The 18,541-nt window shown below is 44.9% G+C and overlaps 1 protein-coding gene across 1 annotated transcript in view; it reads right to left on the reverse strand.

Moving 5' to 3' along the window:
- Positions 1–18,541, reverse strand: part of LOC126412967 (lipase 3-like) — a 76,150-nt gene that overhangs the window by 31,934 nt on the left and 25,675 nt on the right. The window contains exons 5-6 of the mRNA XM_050082859.1: positions 16,296–16,454; positions 6,144–6,228 (exon numbers count right to left, since the gene is read on the reverse strand). Coding sequence (XP_049938816.1) covers positions 6,144–6,228; positions 16,296–16,454 — 244 coding nt within the window. The remainder of the gene's footprint in view (positions 1–6,143; positions 6,229–16,295; positions 16,455–18,541) is intronic.

Consider the following 18,541-nt stretch of genomic DNA (forward strand, 5'->3'; position numbering starts at 1 on the left):
TAAATTCTGTCAATAATTACATGAAATCCTGAAATTTTTGTTGCCCCTAGGATCCGTTAGGTAGTGAACCTGCAAGTGGGACCGTACATCGTTGTTGTTGTTATGGTCTTCAGTCCTGAGACTGGTTTGATGCAGCTCTCCATGCTACTCTATCCTGTGCAAGCTTCTTCATCTCCCAGTAGCTACTGCAACCTACATCCTTCTGAATCTGCTTAGTGTATTCATCTCTTGGTCTCCCTCTACGATTTTTACCCTCCACGCTGCCCTCCAATACTAAATTGGTGATCCCTTGATGCTTCAGAACATGTCCTACCAACCGATCCCTTCTTCTGGTCAAGTTGTGCCACAAACTTCTCTTCTCCCCAATCCTATTCAATACTTCCTCATTAGTTATGTGATCTACCCATCTAATCTTCAGCATTCTTCTGTAACACCACATTTCGAAAGCTTCTATTCTCTTCTTGTCCAAACTATTTATCGTCCATGTTTCACTTTCATACATGGCTACACTCCATACGAATACTTTCAGAAATGACTTCCTGACACTTAAATCTATACTCGATGTTAACAAATTTCTCTTCTTCAGAAACGCTTTCCTTGCCATTGCCAGCCCACATTTTATATCCTCTCTACTTCGACCATCATCAGTTATTTTGCTCCCCAAATAGCAAAACTCCTTTACTACTTTAAGTGCCTCATTTCCTAATCTAATTCCCTCAGCATCACCCGATTTAATCTTACTACATTCCATTATCCTCGTTTTGCTTTTGTTGATGTTCATCTTATATCCTCCTTTCAAGACACTGTCCATTCCGTTCAACTGCTCTTCCAAGTCCTTTGCTGTCTCTGACAGAATGACAAAGTCATCGGCGAACCTCAACGTTTTTATTTCTTCTCCTTGAATTTTAATACCTACTCCGAATTTTTCTTTTGTTTCCTTTACTGCTTGCTCAATGTACAGATTGAATAACATCGGGGAGAGGCTACAACCCTGTCTCACTCCTTTCCCAACCACTGCTTCCCTTTCATGCCCCTCGACTCTTATAACTGCCATCTGGTTTCTGTACAAATTGTAAATAGCCTTTCGCTCCCTGTATTTTACCCCTGCCACCTTCAGAATGTGAAAGAGAGTATTCCAGTCAACATTGTCAAAAGCTTTCACTAAGTCTACAAATGCTAGAAACGTAGGTTTGCCTTTTCTTAATCTTTCTTCTAAGATAAGTCGTAAGCTTAGTATTGCCTCACGTGTTCCAACATTTCTACGGAATCCAAACTGATCTTCCCCGAGGTCGGCTTCTACCAGTTTTTCCATTCGTCTGTAAAGAATTCGCGTTAGTATTTTGCAGCTGTGACTTATTAAACTGATTGTTCGGTAATTTTCACATCTGTCAACACCTGCTTTCTTTGGGATTGGAATTATTATATTCTTCTTGAAGTCTGAGGGTATTTCACCTGTCTCATACATCTTGCTCACCAGATGGTAGAGTTTTGTCAGGACTGGCTCTCCCAAGGCTGTCAGTAGTTCCAATGGAATGTTGTCTACTCCCGGGGCCTTGTTTCGACTTAGGTCTTTCAGTGCTCTGTCAAACTCTTCACGCAGTATCGTATATCCCATTTCATCTTCATCTACATCCTCTTCCATTTCCATAATATTGTCCTCAAGAACATCGCCCTTGTATAAAACCTCTATATACTCCTTCCACCTTTCTGCCTTCCCTTCTTTGCTTAGAACTGGGTTGCCATCTGAGCTCTTGATATTCATACAAGTGGTTCTCTTCTCTCCAAAGGTCTCTTTAATTTTCCTGTAGGCAGTATCTATCTTACCCCTAGTCAGACAAGCCTCTACATCCTTACATTTGTCCTCTAGCCATCCCTGCTTAGCCATTTTGCACTTCCTGTCAATCTCATTTTTGAGACGTTTATATTCCTTTTTGCATGCTTCATTTACTGCATTTTTATATTTTCTCCTTTCATCATGAACCATGAAACCCACGAACCGGGTTAGCCGTTTAGCAAAGACGGGATCGTCGGTAACAGTCTGGAAAGCTTGAAGGTTATCGCAATGGAGGCTGTGGTGTTAAATAATTGTTCAGAAAAAAATTCGATACATTGCGTCGTTTCCGAGTTACTTAGCGTTGAAGTTACCCAGCCAGGCCATCGCAAGCGAAAAGCAGCCTGCCAGAGACAGTGTCGCCAAACATGTTCGTTTGGCTTCCTCAAACTGAACAAACTTGGCTTTTGCTCACCTAGCTTAAATTTATCACTTCGATGAAAGGTACGTTCTAACTGGTAATGAGCGCTTGAACGAGTGATAATTCAAGAACCCACAGACGTCTCTCCATCACAGCATTTTAGCTTGTGCAGGTGCTTTAATTCGCACACAATCTTTCCTTTTTTTTTTGGGCTTCTGCACCTCGGTCGGTAAAAAAGGAAACCATATAGGATCACTTTGTTCTCTGTCTTCCTGTCTGTCTCTCCGATTGTTAAAAACCCTTTTTGTCAGGAGAGGGTGGAAGTATTAAGTTGATGTTTATACATTATGCGATAAAAGTATCCGGACACACCCAAAAACATACGTTTTTCATATTAGGTGCATTGTGCTGCCTACTACCAGGTACTCAATATCAGCGACCTCAGTAGTCATTCGACATCGTGACAGAGCAGAATGGGGCACTCCGTAGAACTAAAGGACTTCGAACGTGTCATACGTCTGTACACGAGATTTCCACACTCCTAAACATCCACAGGTCCGCTGTTTCCGATGTGATAGTGAAGTGAAAACATGAAGGGCCACGTACAGCTCAAAAGTGTACAGGCCCAAATCGTCTGTTGACTGACAGAGACAGCCGACAGTTGAAGAGGGTCGTAATGTGTAATAGGCAGACATCTATCCAGACCATCACACAGGAATTCCAAACAGCATCAGGATCCCCTGCAAGTACTATGGAAGTTTGGCAAGGAGGTGAGAAAACATGGATTTCATGGTCGAGCGGCTGCTCATAAGCCACACATCAGGCCGGTAAATGCCAAACGACGCCTCGGTTGATGTAAGGAGCGCAAACATTGGACGATTAAACGGTGGAAAAACGTTGTGTGGAGTGACGAATCACGGTACACGATGTGGCGATCCGATGGCAGGGTGTGGATATGGCGAATGCCCAGTGAACGTCATCTGCCAGCGTGTGTAGTGCCAACAGTGAAATTTGGAGGCGATGGTGCTTTGGTGTGGTCATGTTTTTCATGGAGGGGCTTGCACTCCTTGTTGTTTTGCGTGGCACTATCACAGCACAAACCTACATTGATCTTTTAAGTACCTTCTTGCTTCCCACTGTTGAACAGCAATTCGGGAATGGCGATTCGCATCTTTCAACACAATCGAGCGTCTGTTCATAATGCACGGCCTGTGGCGGAGTGGTTACACAGCAATAACACCTCTGTATTGGACTGGCCTGTACAGAGTGCTGGCCTGAATCCTATAGAACATCTTTGGGATGTTTTGGATTGCCGACTTCGTGCCAGGTCTCACCGACCGACATCGATACCTCTCCTCAGTGCAGCACTCCTTGAAGAATGCGCTGCAATTCCCCAAGAAACCTTCCAGCACCTGATAGAACGTATGCCTGCGAGAGTGGAAACTGTCATCAAGGCTAAGGGTGGGCCAACACCATATTGAATTCCAGCATTACCGGTGGAGGGCGCCACTTGCAAGTCATTTTCAGCCAGGTGTTCGGATACTTTTGATCGCATAGTGTATCTTATACTAAGATGTATGGGCCCTTGGCGGTTAAAAAATTAAAGCTTCCAAGTCAGTGCAATCAAAAGATACGGCCATTTTGTCACATATTTTGATACTGGAAAATGCACTCATCAAAGCCTATAGGATACTTCCCACCGGCCTAGAATACTGAAATTTTGGAAGAAGCAAGGTTTCACACCAAAATTAATTGGAAACACCCAAAAGGTGTTAATTTGTAACTACAGCACAAGAAAAACATTTTTTTCCGTTTGTTATCTGTTTGTCCGTCGGTCTGTTAAGACCCCTTTTCTCAGGAACGGGTAGAGGTATCAAGCTGAAACTTTTGTCACGTACTAAGGTTTATGGTCCCTAGGCGGCATCGTATATGTAAGCTTCTAAGTCAATCCAGTAAGAAGATACTAGCATTTACGTCACATATTTTGATACTCGCAAACTCGCTCACCAAGACCTAAAGGATATCTCCAGATGGCCCAGAATACTCAAATTTGACAAGAAAAAAGGTTTCACAGCAAAATTACAGTAAAACTCCAGAAATTGCGAATCTATATGTACATCAGACAAAACAAAATTTGTCATTTGTTATCTGTCTGTCCGTCCGTCTGCCCCTTTTCCTCAGGAACGGATAGATCTATCAAGTTGAAATTTGTGTCACTTACGTTGGTCCATGGTTGTTTGGTGATGAAGAAAAGTTAAACTTGTGGTAAGTCATTGCAGTCAGAAGATACGGCCATTTATGTTACATAATTTGACACTCGCAAAGTCACTCATTACAATCAATAGGATATTTTCCGTTGACCAAGAATCATGAACTTTGGCAAGAACCGAGATTTCATAGTACAAGTAAATAAAGAAATCACATAAACGTTTATCTGTAATTATATCACACGAAAAAAATATTTATTTTGTCATTCGTTATCCGGGTTCAAAATGAAAATTAAAACAGTCTCGAAAGTATTTGAATTCCCGGACTGATATCTTGCCAGTATCATAACAGGAAAAAAACCGTCGAGGTTCTTGATTTCCAGCATTAATGAACTGTCTATATAAGTAATTAATGTTGATATCTGATATAATTGCCAATTTGTCGTTTTTAAGGAACTTCTGTAAAACTCGTTGCAGCTGATTTTCATGACTTTTGCTTTATTTTTTTTTATTTTAAGCACAGTAAATGAGTAATGCACCCGACTCTATATCACATGTCATATTTCTTACTTTCAAAAGTGTAACAATACAAGGCACTTTGAAAATGGCAATTACGTCGATATTGGCCTATTGTGAAGTATAGAACTCGCTAGTTTTTTTCTCAACAAAATATACCCTCGCATGAAAAACGATTGCATTGAAGCACATCCCTTAGCTAAATAAGGTAAGAGATTTCCTTGCACTTATTTCGTCGCCTGCTGGTCTGATGTCAAGCTCTTTGTTATTCAAACGTCTTCTTTTATCAACTTTCTACAACACCACATTCAAAAGGCTCTCCGTTTCTGTTTCTCTCTTTTCCTCACCGCCCAAGCGTACGGTGCCAGAATACTCTTCGTCGACTCTATTATTGGTTTATCTCTTGTTATACTTTACAGCAGTTAGTCGATTCTCTTCATGTGCCGTTTTGAAATACAGAGTTCCGTGAACCCTACGACCGAACGAGATGGCTCAGTGATTAGCTCACTAGACTGGCATTCGTGAGGACGACAGTTCAAATCCCCGTCCTAACATCCAGATATAGGTTTTTCCACGATTCCCCAAAATCGCTCGTGCCAAATGCTGGAATGATTACTTAGAAATAATATGGCAGATTTCCTTCCTCTTCCTTCATTAATTTGAGTTTGTGCTTCCTTCTCCAAATACCTCGATCCTAAGGACTTGGTTTCGCTGAATCAACAGAGCTGTAGGCTACAAATGACAAATCTCCTTCCCCCCCCCTAAATCTCTTTCTCCCCCCACTCCTCTCTCTCTCTCTCTCTCACACACACACACACACATACACAGAGAGAGAGAGAGACAGGCAGACACACACACACACACACACAGCCGGCCGAAGTGGCCGTGCTGTTAAAGGCGCTGCAGTCTGGAACCGCAAGACCGCTACGGTCGCAGGTTCAAATCCTGCCTCGGGCATGGATGTTTGGGATGTCCTTAGGTTAGTTAGGTTTAACTAGTTCTAAGTTCTAGGGGACTAATGACCTCAGCAGTTGAGTCCCATAGTGCTCAGAGCCAATTGAACCATTTGAACCACACACACACAAACACACACACACACACAGACACACACGCACACACACACACACACACACACACACACACACACACACACACACAGCAGACAGCCGAAGCAGTAACCTCAGTGCTCTATTTTCTGTTTGGGAGGACTCAAGTGTCACATACTCACCGCTCTTGATCTCCTGTCCGTAGTGAATCAGCTGTTTACTGGAGGCGCCTGCAGGTGTGTGAGCCAACAGCACAGGCAGCATCGTCTGCAACATACACACAACTAAACCTCAGCCGCACTACCCATCATTTTACATCACAATTTCCTGTGCAACTCCGCAGCAAAATACACTCCTGGAAATGGAAAAAAGAACACATTGACACCGGTGTGTCAGACCCACCATACTTGCTCCGGACACTCCGAGAGGGCTGTACAAGCAATGATCACACGCACGGCACAGCGGACACACCAGGAACCGCGGTGTTGGCCGTCGAATGGCGCTAGCTGCGCAGTATTTGTGCACCGCCGCCGTCAGTGTCAGCCAGTTTGCCGTGGCATACGGAGCTCCATCGCAGTCTTTAACATTGGTAGCATGCCGCGACAGCGTGGACGTGAACCGTATGTGCAGTTGACGGACTTTGAGCGAGGGCGTATAGTGGGCATGCGGGAGGCCGGGTGGACGTACCGCCGAATTGCTCAACACGTGGGGCGTGAGGTCTCCACAGTACATCGATGTTGTCGCCAGTGGTCGGCGGAAGGTGCACGTGCCCGTCGACCTGGGACCGGACCGCAGCGACGCACGGATGCACGCCAAGACCGTAGGATCCTACGCAGTGCCGTAGGGGACCGCACCGCCACTTCCCAGCAAATTAGGGACACTGTTGTTCCTGGGGTATCGGCGAGGACCATTCGCAACCGTCTCCATGAACCTGGGCTACGGTCCCGCACACCGTTAGGCCGTCTTCCGCTCACGCCCCAACATCGTGCAGCCCGCCTCCAGTGGTGTCGCGACAGGCGTGAATGGAGGGACGAATGGAGACGTGTCGTCTTCAGCGATGAGAGTCGCTTCTGCCTTGGTGCCAATGATGGTCGTATGCGTGTTTGGCGCCGTGCAGGTGAGCGCCACAATCAGGACTGCATACGACCGAGGCACACAGGGCCAACACCCGGCATCATGGTGTGGGGAGCGATCTCCTACACTGGCCGTACACCACTGGTGATCGTCGAGGGGACACTGAATAGTGCACGGTACATCCAAACCGTCATCGAACCCATCGTTCTACCATTCCTAGACCGGCAAGGGAACTTGCTGTTCCAACAGGACAATGCACGTCTGCATGTATCCCATGCCACCCAACGTGCTCTAGAAGGTGTAAGTCAACTACCCTGGCCAGCAAGATCTCCGGATCTGTCCCCCATTGAGCATGTTTGGGACTGGATGAAGCGTCGTCTCACGCGGTCTGCACGTCCAGCACGAACGCTGGTCCAACTGAGGCGCCAGGTGGAAATGGCATGGCAAGCCGTTCCACAGGACTACATCCAGCATCTCTACGATCGTCTCCATGGGAGAATAGCAGCCTGCATTGCTGCGAAAGTTGGATATACACTGTACTAGTGCCGACATTGTGCATGCTCTGTTGCCTGTGTCTATGTGCCTGTGGTTCTGTCAGTGTGATCATGTGATGTATCTGACCCCAGGAATGTGTCAATAAAGTTTCCCCTTCCTGGGACAATGAATTCACGGTGTTCTTATTTCAATTTCCAGGAGTGTATTATCAAAAGTAATTGACAAGAACTGAAAGAGTAACAACTTGCACATTTACAGCACCAAATTGAACTCTTCCCCCATGACAACCTCCTGTTCCCTGAAAGTTTACCTAGTGTCCATTTAGATGAGTTTTACCTGTTACTAATAACAATGAAATTTAGGACATATCTTACCTATGATTGCATTAATTGACTATTCCGTTGATTCTTGGTAGAACATTTCCACGTCATAATAATTTTGTGTTAGGCAAATGTGTGTTGTTAATCTTCTGTCATCTGTGGGAACTGGGAAACATTGGAATACACAAAATCATTTGCAGCCGTGGCAAATTCTATACAGACTACTCTGAAAGGCAATCCACATCCTTCAAGGAACACCGTAGCAGTTAAAAAACTTACAAAAGGAGAGTCTACTTCTGAGACCACCTGCTTAAAAGCCACAGTTACAATGTACTACATGAAGTCTTACATCACAACCACAAAGGAATGAAGATGAAGTAGCTTGAAAAAATAGGAATTAACAAAGATATGTCCACTTGACCAAATTTGGTACTGAATAAGCAGAGACAGTGCTACTCTTATTCGTCACTTCTGACGGCTATAATGTTTCCAGAATGAGATTTTCACACTGCAGCGAAGGGTGCGCTGATATGAAACTTCCTGGCAGATTAAAACTATGTGCCAGACCGAGATTCGAACTCGGGACCTTTGCCTTTCCGGGCAAGTGCTCTACCAACTGAGCTACCCAAGCACGACTCACACCCCCTTCTCACAGCTTTACTTCTGCCAGCACCTCGTCTCCTACCTTCCAAACTTTACAGAAGCTCTCCTGCGAACCTTGCAGAACTAGCACTCCTGAAAGAAAGGATATTGCGGAGACATGGCTTAGCCACAGCCTAGGGGATGTTTCCGGAATGAGATTTGTGGTGTCACCGCCAGACACCACACTTGCTAGGTGGTAGCTTAAATCGGCCGCGGTCCATTTAGTACATGTCGGACCCGCGTGTCGCCACTGTGTAATCGCAGACCTAGCGCCACCACCAAGGCAGGTCTCGTGATACGAGAGAGCACTCGCCCCAGTTGTACAATAACCTAGCTACCGACCAGATGTACGAAGCCTTTCTCTCTCATTAGCCGAGAGACAGAATAGCCATCAGCTAAGTTAATGGCTACGAACTAGCAAGGCGCCATTAGCCATACAGTGATTGTACTTAAAGTCTCCTGTGTATCGTCAAGATCGATGTACCACCATGATTGAGTAAAGTTAAGTATTAAACCTGCTCCGTACTTTTCTTCCTAACATTAATTACGTATCCTGTTCCAGTACTTCACGCCCGTCTGCGTTAGTCTAGCTTGCCTTTTCAGCCATCTCAACTTCACGGTGTCGGCTCAGCTACCGACACAACATTGGCGACGAGGGAAACGAGTTCTTTCTGATTGCTTACATTTAATTGTGTCATGGCTTCGCCACATTCTCCAGATGTACTGTCCGAATTTTATCGCTTGCAGAATCAGCAGACGCAGGCGTTACTGGATGCCCTTGGACAGCTCGTCCAGGGTCAACGTACCATTCAAACCGATGTGGCCGCCGCCGCTTCTTCGCTACCGCTGCCACTAAACGCTGTTGCACCTCCCTTTCGACCATACGTGGCAGCCGATGAGACCTGGCACGAGTGGTCTCGCCAGTTCAACTTTCATCTAGCAGCCTACAGAATTCAAGGTAAAGAGCGGCAGCCGTTTTTGCTTTCTTGTGTCGGTGTGTCCACATACCGTGTGATAGTGAAATTGTTTCCCCGACGCGACGTAGCAACTCTGTCCTACGAGGCAATTTTGTCTGCATTAGATGCCTATTTCAAAGAAACAGTTCATGTGGTTGCAAAACGGTATACGTTCTTTCGTACAAAACGTACGGCCGGTCAAACTAATAGGGAGTGGGTAGCAACATTGCAAGGACTTACTAGGGACTGTGCCTTTGAATGTGACTGTGGTCTTTCTTATTCAGATACAATGGTGCGTGATGCAATTGCACAGAACGTTTCTGATGTTCGCATACGGGAGCAAATTTTGAAACTAGTTAATCCCTCCCTTCAACAAGTGATAGACATATTGGATAGACAGGACACCCTTGACTGTGCTCAGGAATCTTTTGAAACTTCGCTAGCCGTGTGTAACATTAACCGGCCCGCTGGACGCGCTGCGCGGCCCGGTAACCGGGCCTTGCGCACGTCGACACAGCGACCGCCGCGTGCTAAGCCAGGTGTGCCGCGCCAGCCCACAAATGCAGTGAAATCATGCCCGCGGTGTGCTACTAGACATTCGCGTGAACATTGCCCGTCACGCCAGGCTATTTGCTTTTTCTGCAATAAGAAAGGACATGTTCAAAGTGTTTGCCAGAAAAAGCTCAGATCAGACAATCACAATCATTCCAGGCCCTTTGCTTCGCGCCGGAATCGAACCAAGGACACTCAGGCTCGTGGACCTTCGCCTATGGACATTCATGTCGTTAATTCCACTTCGTCCAGTGACACTTTCTCTAACAGTAACTGTGTTCGTCCCACAAAAACTGTGCGTCGACGTCGCCGGAAATCACGTCAATTAGCAAGTGATTCTGTACCAGTGTCTGTTCCAATTGCACAAAACAGTCGCTCTTGTCGTCAGCAGAACAATAAACTTTTTGTGGACTTAGACTTTGAAGGCAAAGTGATACCATTCCAGCTCGATACCGGAGCTGCAGTTTCATTGCTCAATCATGACACGTACAAACAACTGGGCAAACCTCCGTTGCGTTCCGCAAATGTTAAGCTAACTACATATTCCGGACAGAAAATTCCTGTGTTAGGACAGTGCAGCCTTCTTGCAACATACAAGGGACAAACAAAACTTGTGTCATTTTACGTTCTTCGTTCTTCTTCTGCAGTGAACTTGTTTGGTCTAGATTTGTTTCAGTTGTTTAACATGTCTATTGTAAATCAGGTCCTATCAGTGAATCAGACTGTGCCTACAGACAGTGTTTCTCGGCTGTGTGACGAATTTGCAGCCATTTTTGCACCGGGCTTAGGTTGCGCTAAAAACTATGAAGCACATTTGGAACTGGAAGGAAACGCGCAACCGAAATTTTTCCGAGCGCGCAATGTTCCCCACGCATTGCGTCAGGAGGTCGCAAGAACATTGCACAATGTAGAATCACAAGGTGTGAGTGAATGTGCGCAATGCCTCTTTCATTTCAGCTCCGCTTCATCGCTTACACCGTACAGGTGTTCCGTTTCTCTGGACGACGGAATGCGAACGCGCCTTTCGCCAGTTGAAATCGGCGTTGCTTTCTAATACTTGCCTTACGCCATTCGATCCCCAGAAACCCCTTTTGTTGATGGTAGATGCATCGGATTTCGGGATCGGTGCTGTGCTTGCGCACAAAGTTGGCTCCCATGATCGCCCTATTGCCTTTGCGTCCAAATTGCTCTCGTCTGCGCAAAGAAATTATTCACAGATAGAGAAAGAAGCTTTGGCTCTCGTGTTTGGTGTTACTAAGTTCCATGATTTCTTGTATGGTCGTCACTTTACCATCATCACAGACCACAAACCTTTGACATCGCTTTTTCATCCGACCAAGCCTGTACCTCCACGTACAGCGCAGAAATTCATTCGCTGGTCTATTTTCCTCTCGCAGTACCGCTACGATATCTTGTATCGGTCCACTGCTAAGCACGGAAACGCCGATGCATTGTCCCGTTTGCCTGTTGCTGAGGATAAAGCATTCGATTCTTCCGAACTTGCTTGCATGTTCATTGATTCGGAAACCGATGAAGTGGTCGAATCGTTTCCGATTGATTTTCGTCGTGTCGCTACAGCCACAGCTGCTGACCCTGTCCTTGCTACTGTTTTACGTTTTGTTGCTACGCAATGGCCTTTGTCAAAGTCTCGGATCGAGGATCCGTTGGTTCGCCGATTTTTTGCTCACAAGGAGAGACTTTTTGTTCGACGTGGTGTTTTGTTGTTGCGTTCTGATAATGATCAGTCCAGAGTCGTGGTCCCACGTTCGTTACAGTCCTCTGTTTTACGGCTTCTTCATCAAGGACATTGGGGTATAGTGCGAACGAAACAACTTGCTCGTCAGCACTGTACTTGGTTCGGAATCGATGCTGCGATTACGAATATGTGTTCTTCGTGCCCGGCGTGTGCCGAACAACAGTCCGCACCGCCGCGGAAAGTCTTTGCGTGGCCAAAAGCCACTTCCCCTTGGCAACGCTTGCACATTGATTTTGCTGGTCCATTCTGGAATGCTCGATGGTTGGTTCTGGTCGATGCCTTCAGTAATTTTCCTTTTGTTGTCCGGATGTCTTCCACGACGTCCTCCGCCACCATCCAAGCGTTGTCTGCTATCTTTTGCATTGAAGGTCTTCCGCAGACTATTGTTTCCGACAATGGCCCACAATTCATGTCCGCAGAATTTCAGTCATTCTGCCAGGCCAATGGTATTCAACATCTGACATCCGCGCCGTTTTCGCCTCGGTCCAACGGTGCCGCTGAACGATTGGTCCGGACTTTCAAGTCACAGATGTTGAAATTGAAAGAGTCGCATTCTCGGGGGGACGCATTGTTGCTCTTTTTGTCTTCGTATCGCTCTCAGCCCCGAGATGGTCGCTCGCCGGCTGAGTTGCTCCACGGTCGTCCTCATCGCACCTTGATGTCTTTGCTGCATCCGCCGCATCAGGTTCCTGTGCAGCGGCAGACTCCTGCTTTTGCTCCAGGCGACGTTGTATTTTATCGCAACTATCGAGGTTCACGGCGTTGGCTCGCAGGGCGCATTCTTCGCTGCCTCGGCCGCGCGATGTATTTGGTTTTGGGGGCCTCTGGTGAGGTGCGTCGGCATCTCAATCAGCTGCGCCTCTGTCGTCGCTCGGGTTCTGCCGCTCCCCGTCTGCTTTCAGCGACGGTGCCGTCCGGTCAGCGCCCTGGGGACCCATCTAATGGCTCGCCTCATCCCCAGGTGTTACCGACGATGCCTTCCATTTTGCCCCATGGCGACGCGCCGCCGCCGCCGCAGCAGCAGCAGCCGCCGCCGCCGCCGCTTGTTCTCCCGCCGGCGCCGCCCGCGTTCGACGCTTCGTTGCAGCCGCCAAGCGCCTCCCAGGGTCACACGCCGCCGATCGCTTCCCGTGACCAGCTGTCCTCCGCCATGGAACTCCCGCCCGCTCTGGACCACATGACGTCATTGCGCGTCGGCTAACCCGACGCAATGGAGGTTGATCCTTCGGTCCCTCCTGTCTCTTTACGGGCGCATACACCGCATGTTGACGTGCACCCTGGACTAGTTTTTCAGGCGTTTCCCAGCTCCCCTCGGACCGAATGGCCGGGTGCGGATGGCACAGCCTCGCCTGTTGTTAGGCTCCCCACCTCATCGCATACGTCAACATGTGGTCCTCCCCACGGCGGGCGGAAGCCTTATCACACGACCGTTCGCCGATTTGCGGGGGAGGAATGTGGTGTCACCGCCAGACACCACACTTGCTAGGTGGTAGCTTAAATCAGCCGCGGTCCATTTAGTACATGTCGGACCCGCGTGTCGCCACTGTGTAATCGCAGACCTAGCGCCACCACCAAGGCAGGTCTCGTGATACGAGAGAGCACTCGCCCCAGTTGTACGATAACCTAGCTACCGACCAGATGTACGAAGCCTTTCTCTCTCATTAGCCGAGAGACAGAATAGCCATCAGCTAAGTTAATGGCTACGAACTAGCAAGGCGCCATTAGCCATACAGTGATTGTACTTAAAGTCTCCTGTGTATCGTCAAGATCGATGTACCACCATGATTGAGTAAAGTTAAGTATTAAACCTGCTCCGTACTTTTCTTCCTAACATTAATTACGTATCCTGTTCCAGTACTTCACGCCCGTCTGCGTTAGTCTAGCTTGCCTTTTCAGCCATCTCAACTTCACGGTGTCGGCTCAGCTACCGACACAACAAGATTATTTTCACTCTGCAGCGGAGTGTGCGCTGATATGAAACTTCCTGGCAGATTAAAACTGTGCGCCAGACCGAGACTCGAACTCGGGACCTTTGCCTTTCGCGGGCAAGTGCTTTAGTGTTTGTGAAAAATATGATCTTAAAAAAAAAAAAAAAAAAAAAGTTGGTAGAGCACTTGCCCGCGAAAGGCAAAGGTCCCGAGTTCGAGTCTCGGTCTGGCTCACAGTTGTAATCTGCCAGGAAGTTTCGGCTATAATGTTAATCATTGCAACCAGACCACTCTATAAATTACCTCTCCTATTCATATGCACTGTTTTTCCTTTGTTTCAGTTCCTGTTGTTTGGCGTGCCCTGATAAAATTTTAGTTTGCGCAATTATAGTTATTTCATTGACCTGCTTAATCTCACTTGTCATATTCTACCTATTTGTAACACTGGGGCTTTTAAGGAGAAGATTATCTTGTACGATCACCCCCTTGGAACATGTCACCAAATTTTGCCACATATTGTGCAAATTATTTTCCCTCTCGGAATAATTGCTGTATTTTATCAAGTAGTTCATTATTTAATGTGTCACGCATGTTAGCTAATCTAAATCTTTTTGCATCGCATTTTTACTGAAATAAACCCTCAGCTGCTGAATCAAACATCAATAATTATCATCTTCGGAAACAAAATGAGATTCTTTGTAGTTGCTCTGTTTTAAAATCTTTAATTTCGAAAAAAGTCTTATAACCAAACATATTTATCTTAGTACCTGACGAAAGTCGATTTGTAAAGTAATAAATATTGGAAAATATTACATCAGTGACGTGTATTTTTTCATTCAAAATTTCTTATGGTTAGTACACTACTGATGTCAGTCTTTCTTATTTCGATTTTCCAAGACTTCCCTAAACGTGAATGCCAAAATGGTTCCTTAGAATGAGCCATTCTCTATTCATCATTATTAAGCTGAATTTAACGCCTCGTTCAGACATTATTATTGTAATTACTATCGTTGTCACTACCCTTAATTTTTATTCTTTTAATGTAGTGACGTGTTCTATGAAGATGTGCCATTTATAGCATCCCTTCGAAAATAAAATTAAAATAAATAGACACAACAATGTGCTGTACTGCGTTTTCCAAAGGATCTAGGACGAAATTTAAATGTACAGCACTGTAACATCTCTTTATAGCCTTCACTTTGCAGCAAGTGGTTCTTGTTTTTCCGATAAATATAAGAAACTCGTTTCCCTTATTACGGGCGTACACCATGGCTGCTATTACAATAAACCTTAGGTGCAGTAATTAAGAACTTTATCGTTCTCGTATAAAGAACTTACTACCAATAGGGCATGAGTAGCTTGAAAAGGATGAAGATGTCTGTACAAGTGATGTGTTTGATTTCTTAAAATAAGCTCTATCATAAAAATTGTTTTATTATAGTTGGAAGTTTATTCTGGCATGTTCCTTATTTTGGCGCCTCTAATTCTTAAGGCGTCTCTAAACGAGCAAACAATTTCCCAAACTTCACTAGCTTTGTCTAACATTTGGCAGCGTACGGCTGTATTTCACGTGTTTGATTAATAGTCGATCTGACAATATGGCGTACGTTGTTTGTGCTGATGCAACGCCGCCCATGTATAGCGAGAAAGAGTTCTTTTTATAATTTATCTCACTGTATCGTGAGTTTCCACAATTGTAGAAACTACGATCAAGGTAAAAACAAAAGAGCACTGGCAGTTACCAAAATGGTAGAGGTAGTGCTTCTTCCGCATACATATATTACGTAGGAAGACGTTAAGAAGAAAATGAACATTCTACGCACAACATAGGTACGGGAGTGCAATGAAACAAAAAGACCGTAGCTCCACTGTTCTTCCGCGGACGATGTAATGTTCCCACTTTGTGGCATTTTAATGAACTTTCATTACAGTACCAATTAGAAGTCAACAGATTTTCGCATAACTGTGTCTTCTTTTTCAAAGTGAGTCTGAAGTAATTCTAACAAGTCACTAAAAGTTTGGAGGTCCATACGGGGAAAGTTGGTGTAATCATCAAGTTTTCACTGTAGTATTTCCTCTAGTAGATTTTCATTGGTATATTTATGCCTCAGTTTCAGCCATTCTCTGGACCAGAGCCTTTCTTTTGTTTTGTTTCTTCATACACCGTGTATGAACATTTTGCGACACGATACACATAGCGTGGCAGTTGCTTCAAAAATGAGATTAAATTTGACAAATTTTGTTGGTGCGTCGGCGCGCTTGTTCGACAGCGCTGTGGACAATCAATAGCGAACTTGGCAATCAAGTTTAATCGTTACCAGGGGCCTTCAGATACGAGAATCGCGAGCTGGAAACTTACAGAAAAATCTTATCTCTCCATCTGAAAGCATGTTTTTTTTTTCATTCTTACCACAGCATTAATTTGCAAGTGTTGTTCTGTGCACATTGAAATATCAATTTCGCTGCAAACTATTTGCATTGGTTACAGTTGGAATACTGATTTTCGAAAAAAAAGGTGTGTTTCCGGAGACATATTTTTGTATACAGCTAATAAACACAAAATTAAACAGAAGAAATATTTACTTCCTCCTTATGGAGTTCTGGAACTTACCGTGTTCATCTCATCAGGGTTGTACCCGCCAATCAGGAACATGATATTGCTGCAGATGTCTTGGGTGAAAGCGTCATCGTTGCACATGATGTCTCCCACCATCTGTATGAACTCACTGTTTGGCAGGAATTCATTCAAGCCAATCAACTGAGTGAGGAACTGCAAACAGACAGATCCACAGGTGACGGATCTTCCAGAGAGCACATATCCAGAATTAGAATAACCAGAAATTATTCCTATAGGTTCAGAGAGGTACGGAATACGCTAAAGGAGTAAGACTGTGATTTTCGATTTTTAGTGTGGATAAGTCTGGTAGCGGCATTATATCCAGCTACATAGACAGATGATTCTGTAACTGATCAAAAGTATTTCTGGCTACATACTGAGCTCTCTTCTGTTTAGTAATAAGGAGCTTAGATCATTCTTTCGCCATGCAAGCTTATACAAAGACTAAACCCTATTACGGGCTAAAACTTCCGTTCTAGATGTAAAAACTGTTATCTATGAATGTACGGTATTGTACCAGCCGACGGGAATACGGGACACCGTTAGAAGGTGATATATCCTACACTCCTGTGTGAATCATGCCACGCTGACAGATAAATGGTGTTGGGTCATAATGCTCAAAAGAGTGACACTAGCTAAATTTCAATTAAACCAAACATTTCAAAAAAATGTCATGTAGAAAAATAGCCTATTTCAATCAAATTAATGCGATAGTGGATACAGACACATAAAAGAAGGGTCCACTGAAGAATGGGATAGAACTCGTCGGCTTTCATCAATGACGACATATCTTAGTCATAGATATTAATTTGTTTATTTTCGAGACATCGAAAATAAATTGGTTATCTTCTGTGGCGAAGCAGTATAATCGTGAATAAAAATAAACGAATGTGTTATTAAAGAGATATTGTCTACACTTTTGTTGCCTGTGGTAATTTTAAATAATTTGTGAATATTTTTGAATCATAGTCTGACAGCGAGTCGTTCCAATTACTGTTTCTTCTGCACTTGATTTGTATCTTGTTCTGCGTAAGGCATCTAAAGAATATGATACTAGTACTAGCGAAAGCAAAACAACCGTCGTACGTTACTCAGACATCCTGTGCCTCAGCTGAACTACGAAGGTTGTATCCTATTTTCCAGTTCACCTGTATAGGTCAGCTTAAGTACGGGATACAAATTTTACGTTCGTCAGGTTTTTTGACTTCACTAGTACTAGTATCCTAATCTCCAGTTGATCTATATAGGTCAAAGTACAGGAGACAAATTTCACGTTTGTCACTTTTTTTGCCTTCGCTAGTAGTAGTAACCTATTCTTCAGTTGACCTATATAGGTAAATTGAAGTGAAGGATACCAAATTTTACGTTTGTCCCTTTTTCGCCTTCGTTAGTACTAGTTAGTCTTCAGCTGACACATTAGGCAGAGAATTGTGCCTTGTACCACGCTCTAATTCCCGTGAAACAGAAATCACTAAGTATAAAAGACTGATAGCAATAGGGCAAGCGTTGTGCCCAGAATGCAGTGATCATAAGATTTAAGTGTGATTTTTGAGAGATTTAAAAATTCCACCATTATTCTACTGATCAGTAGAGGCAGGTGTTACTGAGTGATGAGCCATACCACATGTTGCATATAGGCTGGAGTGCATGACAGTGGCCGGCCGGTGTGGCCGTGCGGTTCTAGGCGCTACAGTCTGAAACCGCGCGATCGCTACGATTGCAGGTTCGAATCCTGCTTCGGGCATGGATGTGTGTGATGTCCTTAGGTTAGTTAGGTTTAAGTAGTTCTAAGTTCTAGGGGACTGATGACCTCAGTAGTTAAATCCCATAGCTCTCAGAGCCATTTGAACCATTTGCATGACAGTGAAAAATGCCGGATGAATGTTGTTTACGATATTAAGAGATGCTGCATCGCAGACATACGCGGCTCCATCCTAGGAATACGAAACTGCAACGCATCTGCGCCGGCTATAAGTCGCACAAACGAAAATTCTGCGCATTATAACCAACGCCCCACGCTACGCACGAACCTTAAACATCTAACATGAATTACGCCTCGAGTTCCTCACGGAAGTTTTCAAGAACATGTGATTCTAAAAGAATCCGAAATTTCGAATAACCACGTAACTCTCTATCTGGAAAGCTGGGATTACAACCCATAGGTGGAAAAACAACCGACCAAAAATATTGCTTTGAAGAAGTACCATCTAAGGCAAAAACACATCCCCATACAACAATCA

The sequence above is a fragment of the Schistocerca serialis genome, chromosome 7 (genome assembly GCF_023864345.2).
Source record: "Schistocerca serialis cubense isolate TAMUIC-IGC-003099 chromosome 7, iqSchSeri2.2, whole genome shotgun sequence".
NCBI classification, from domain to species: Eukaryota; Metazoa; Arthropoda; class Insecta; order Orthoptera; family Acrididae; genus Schistocerca; species Schistocerca serialis.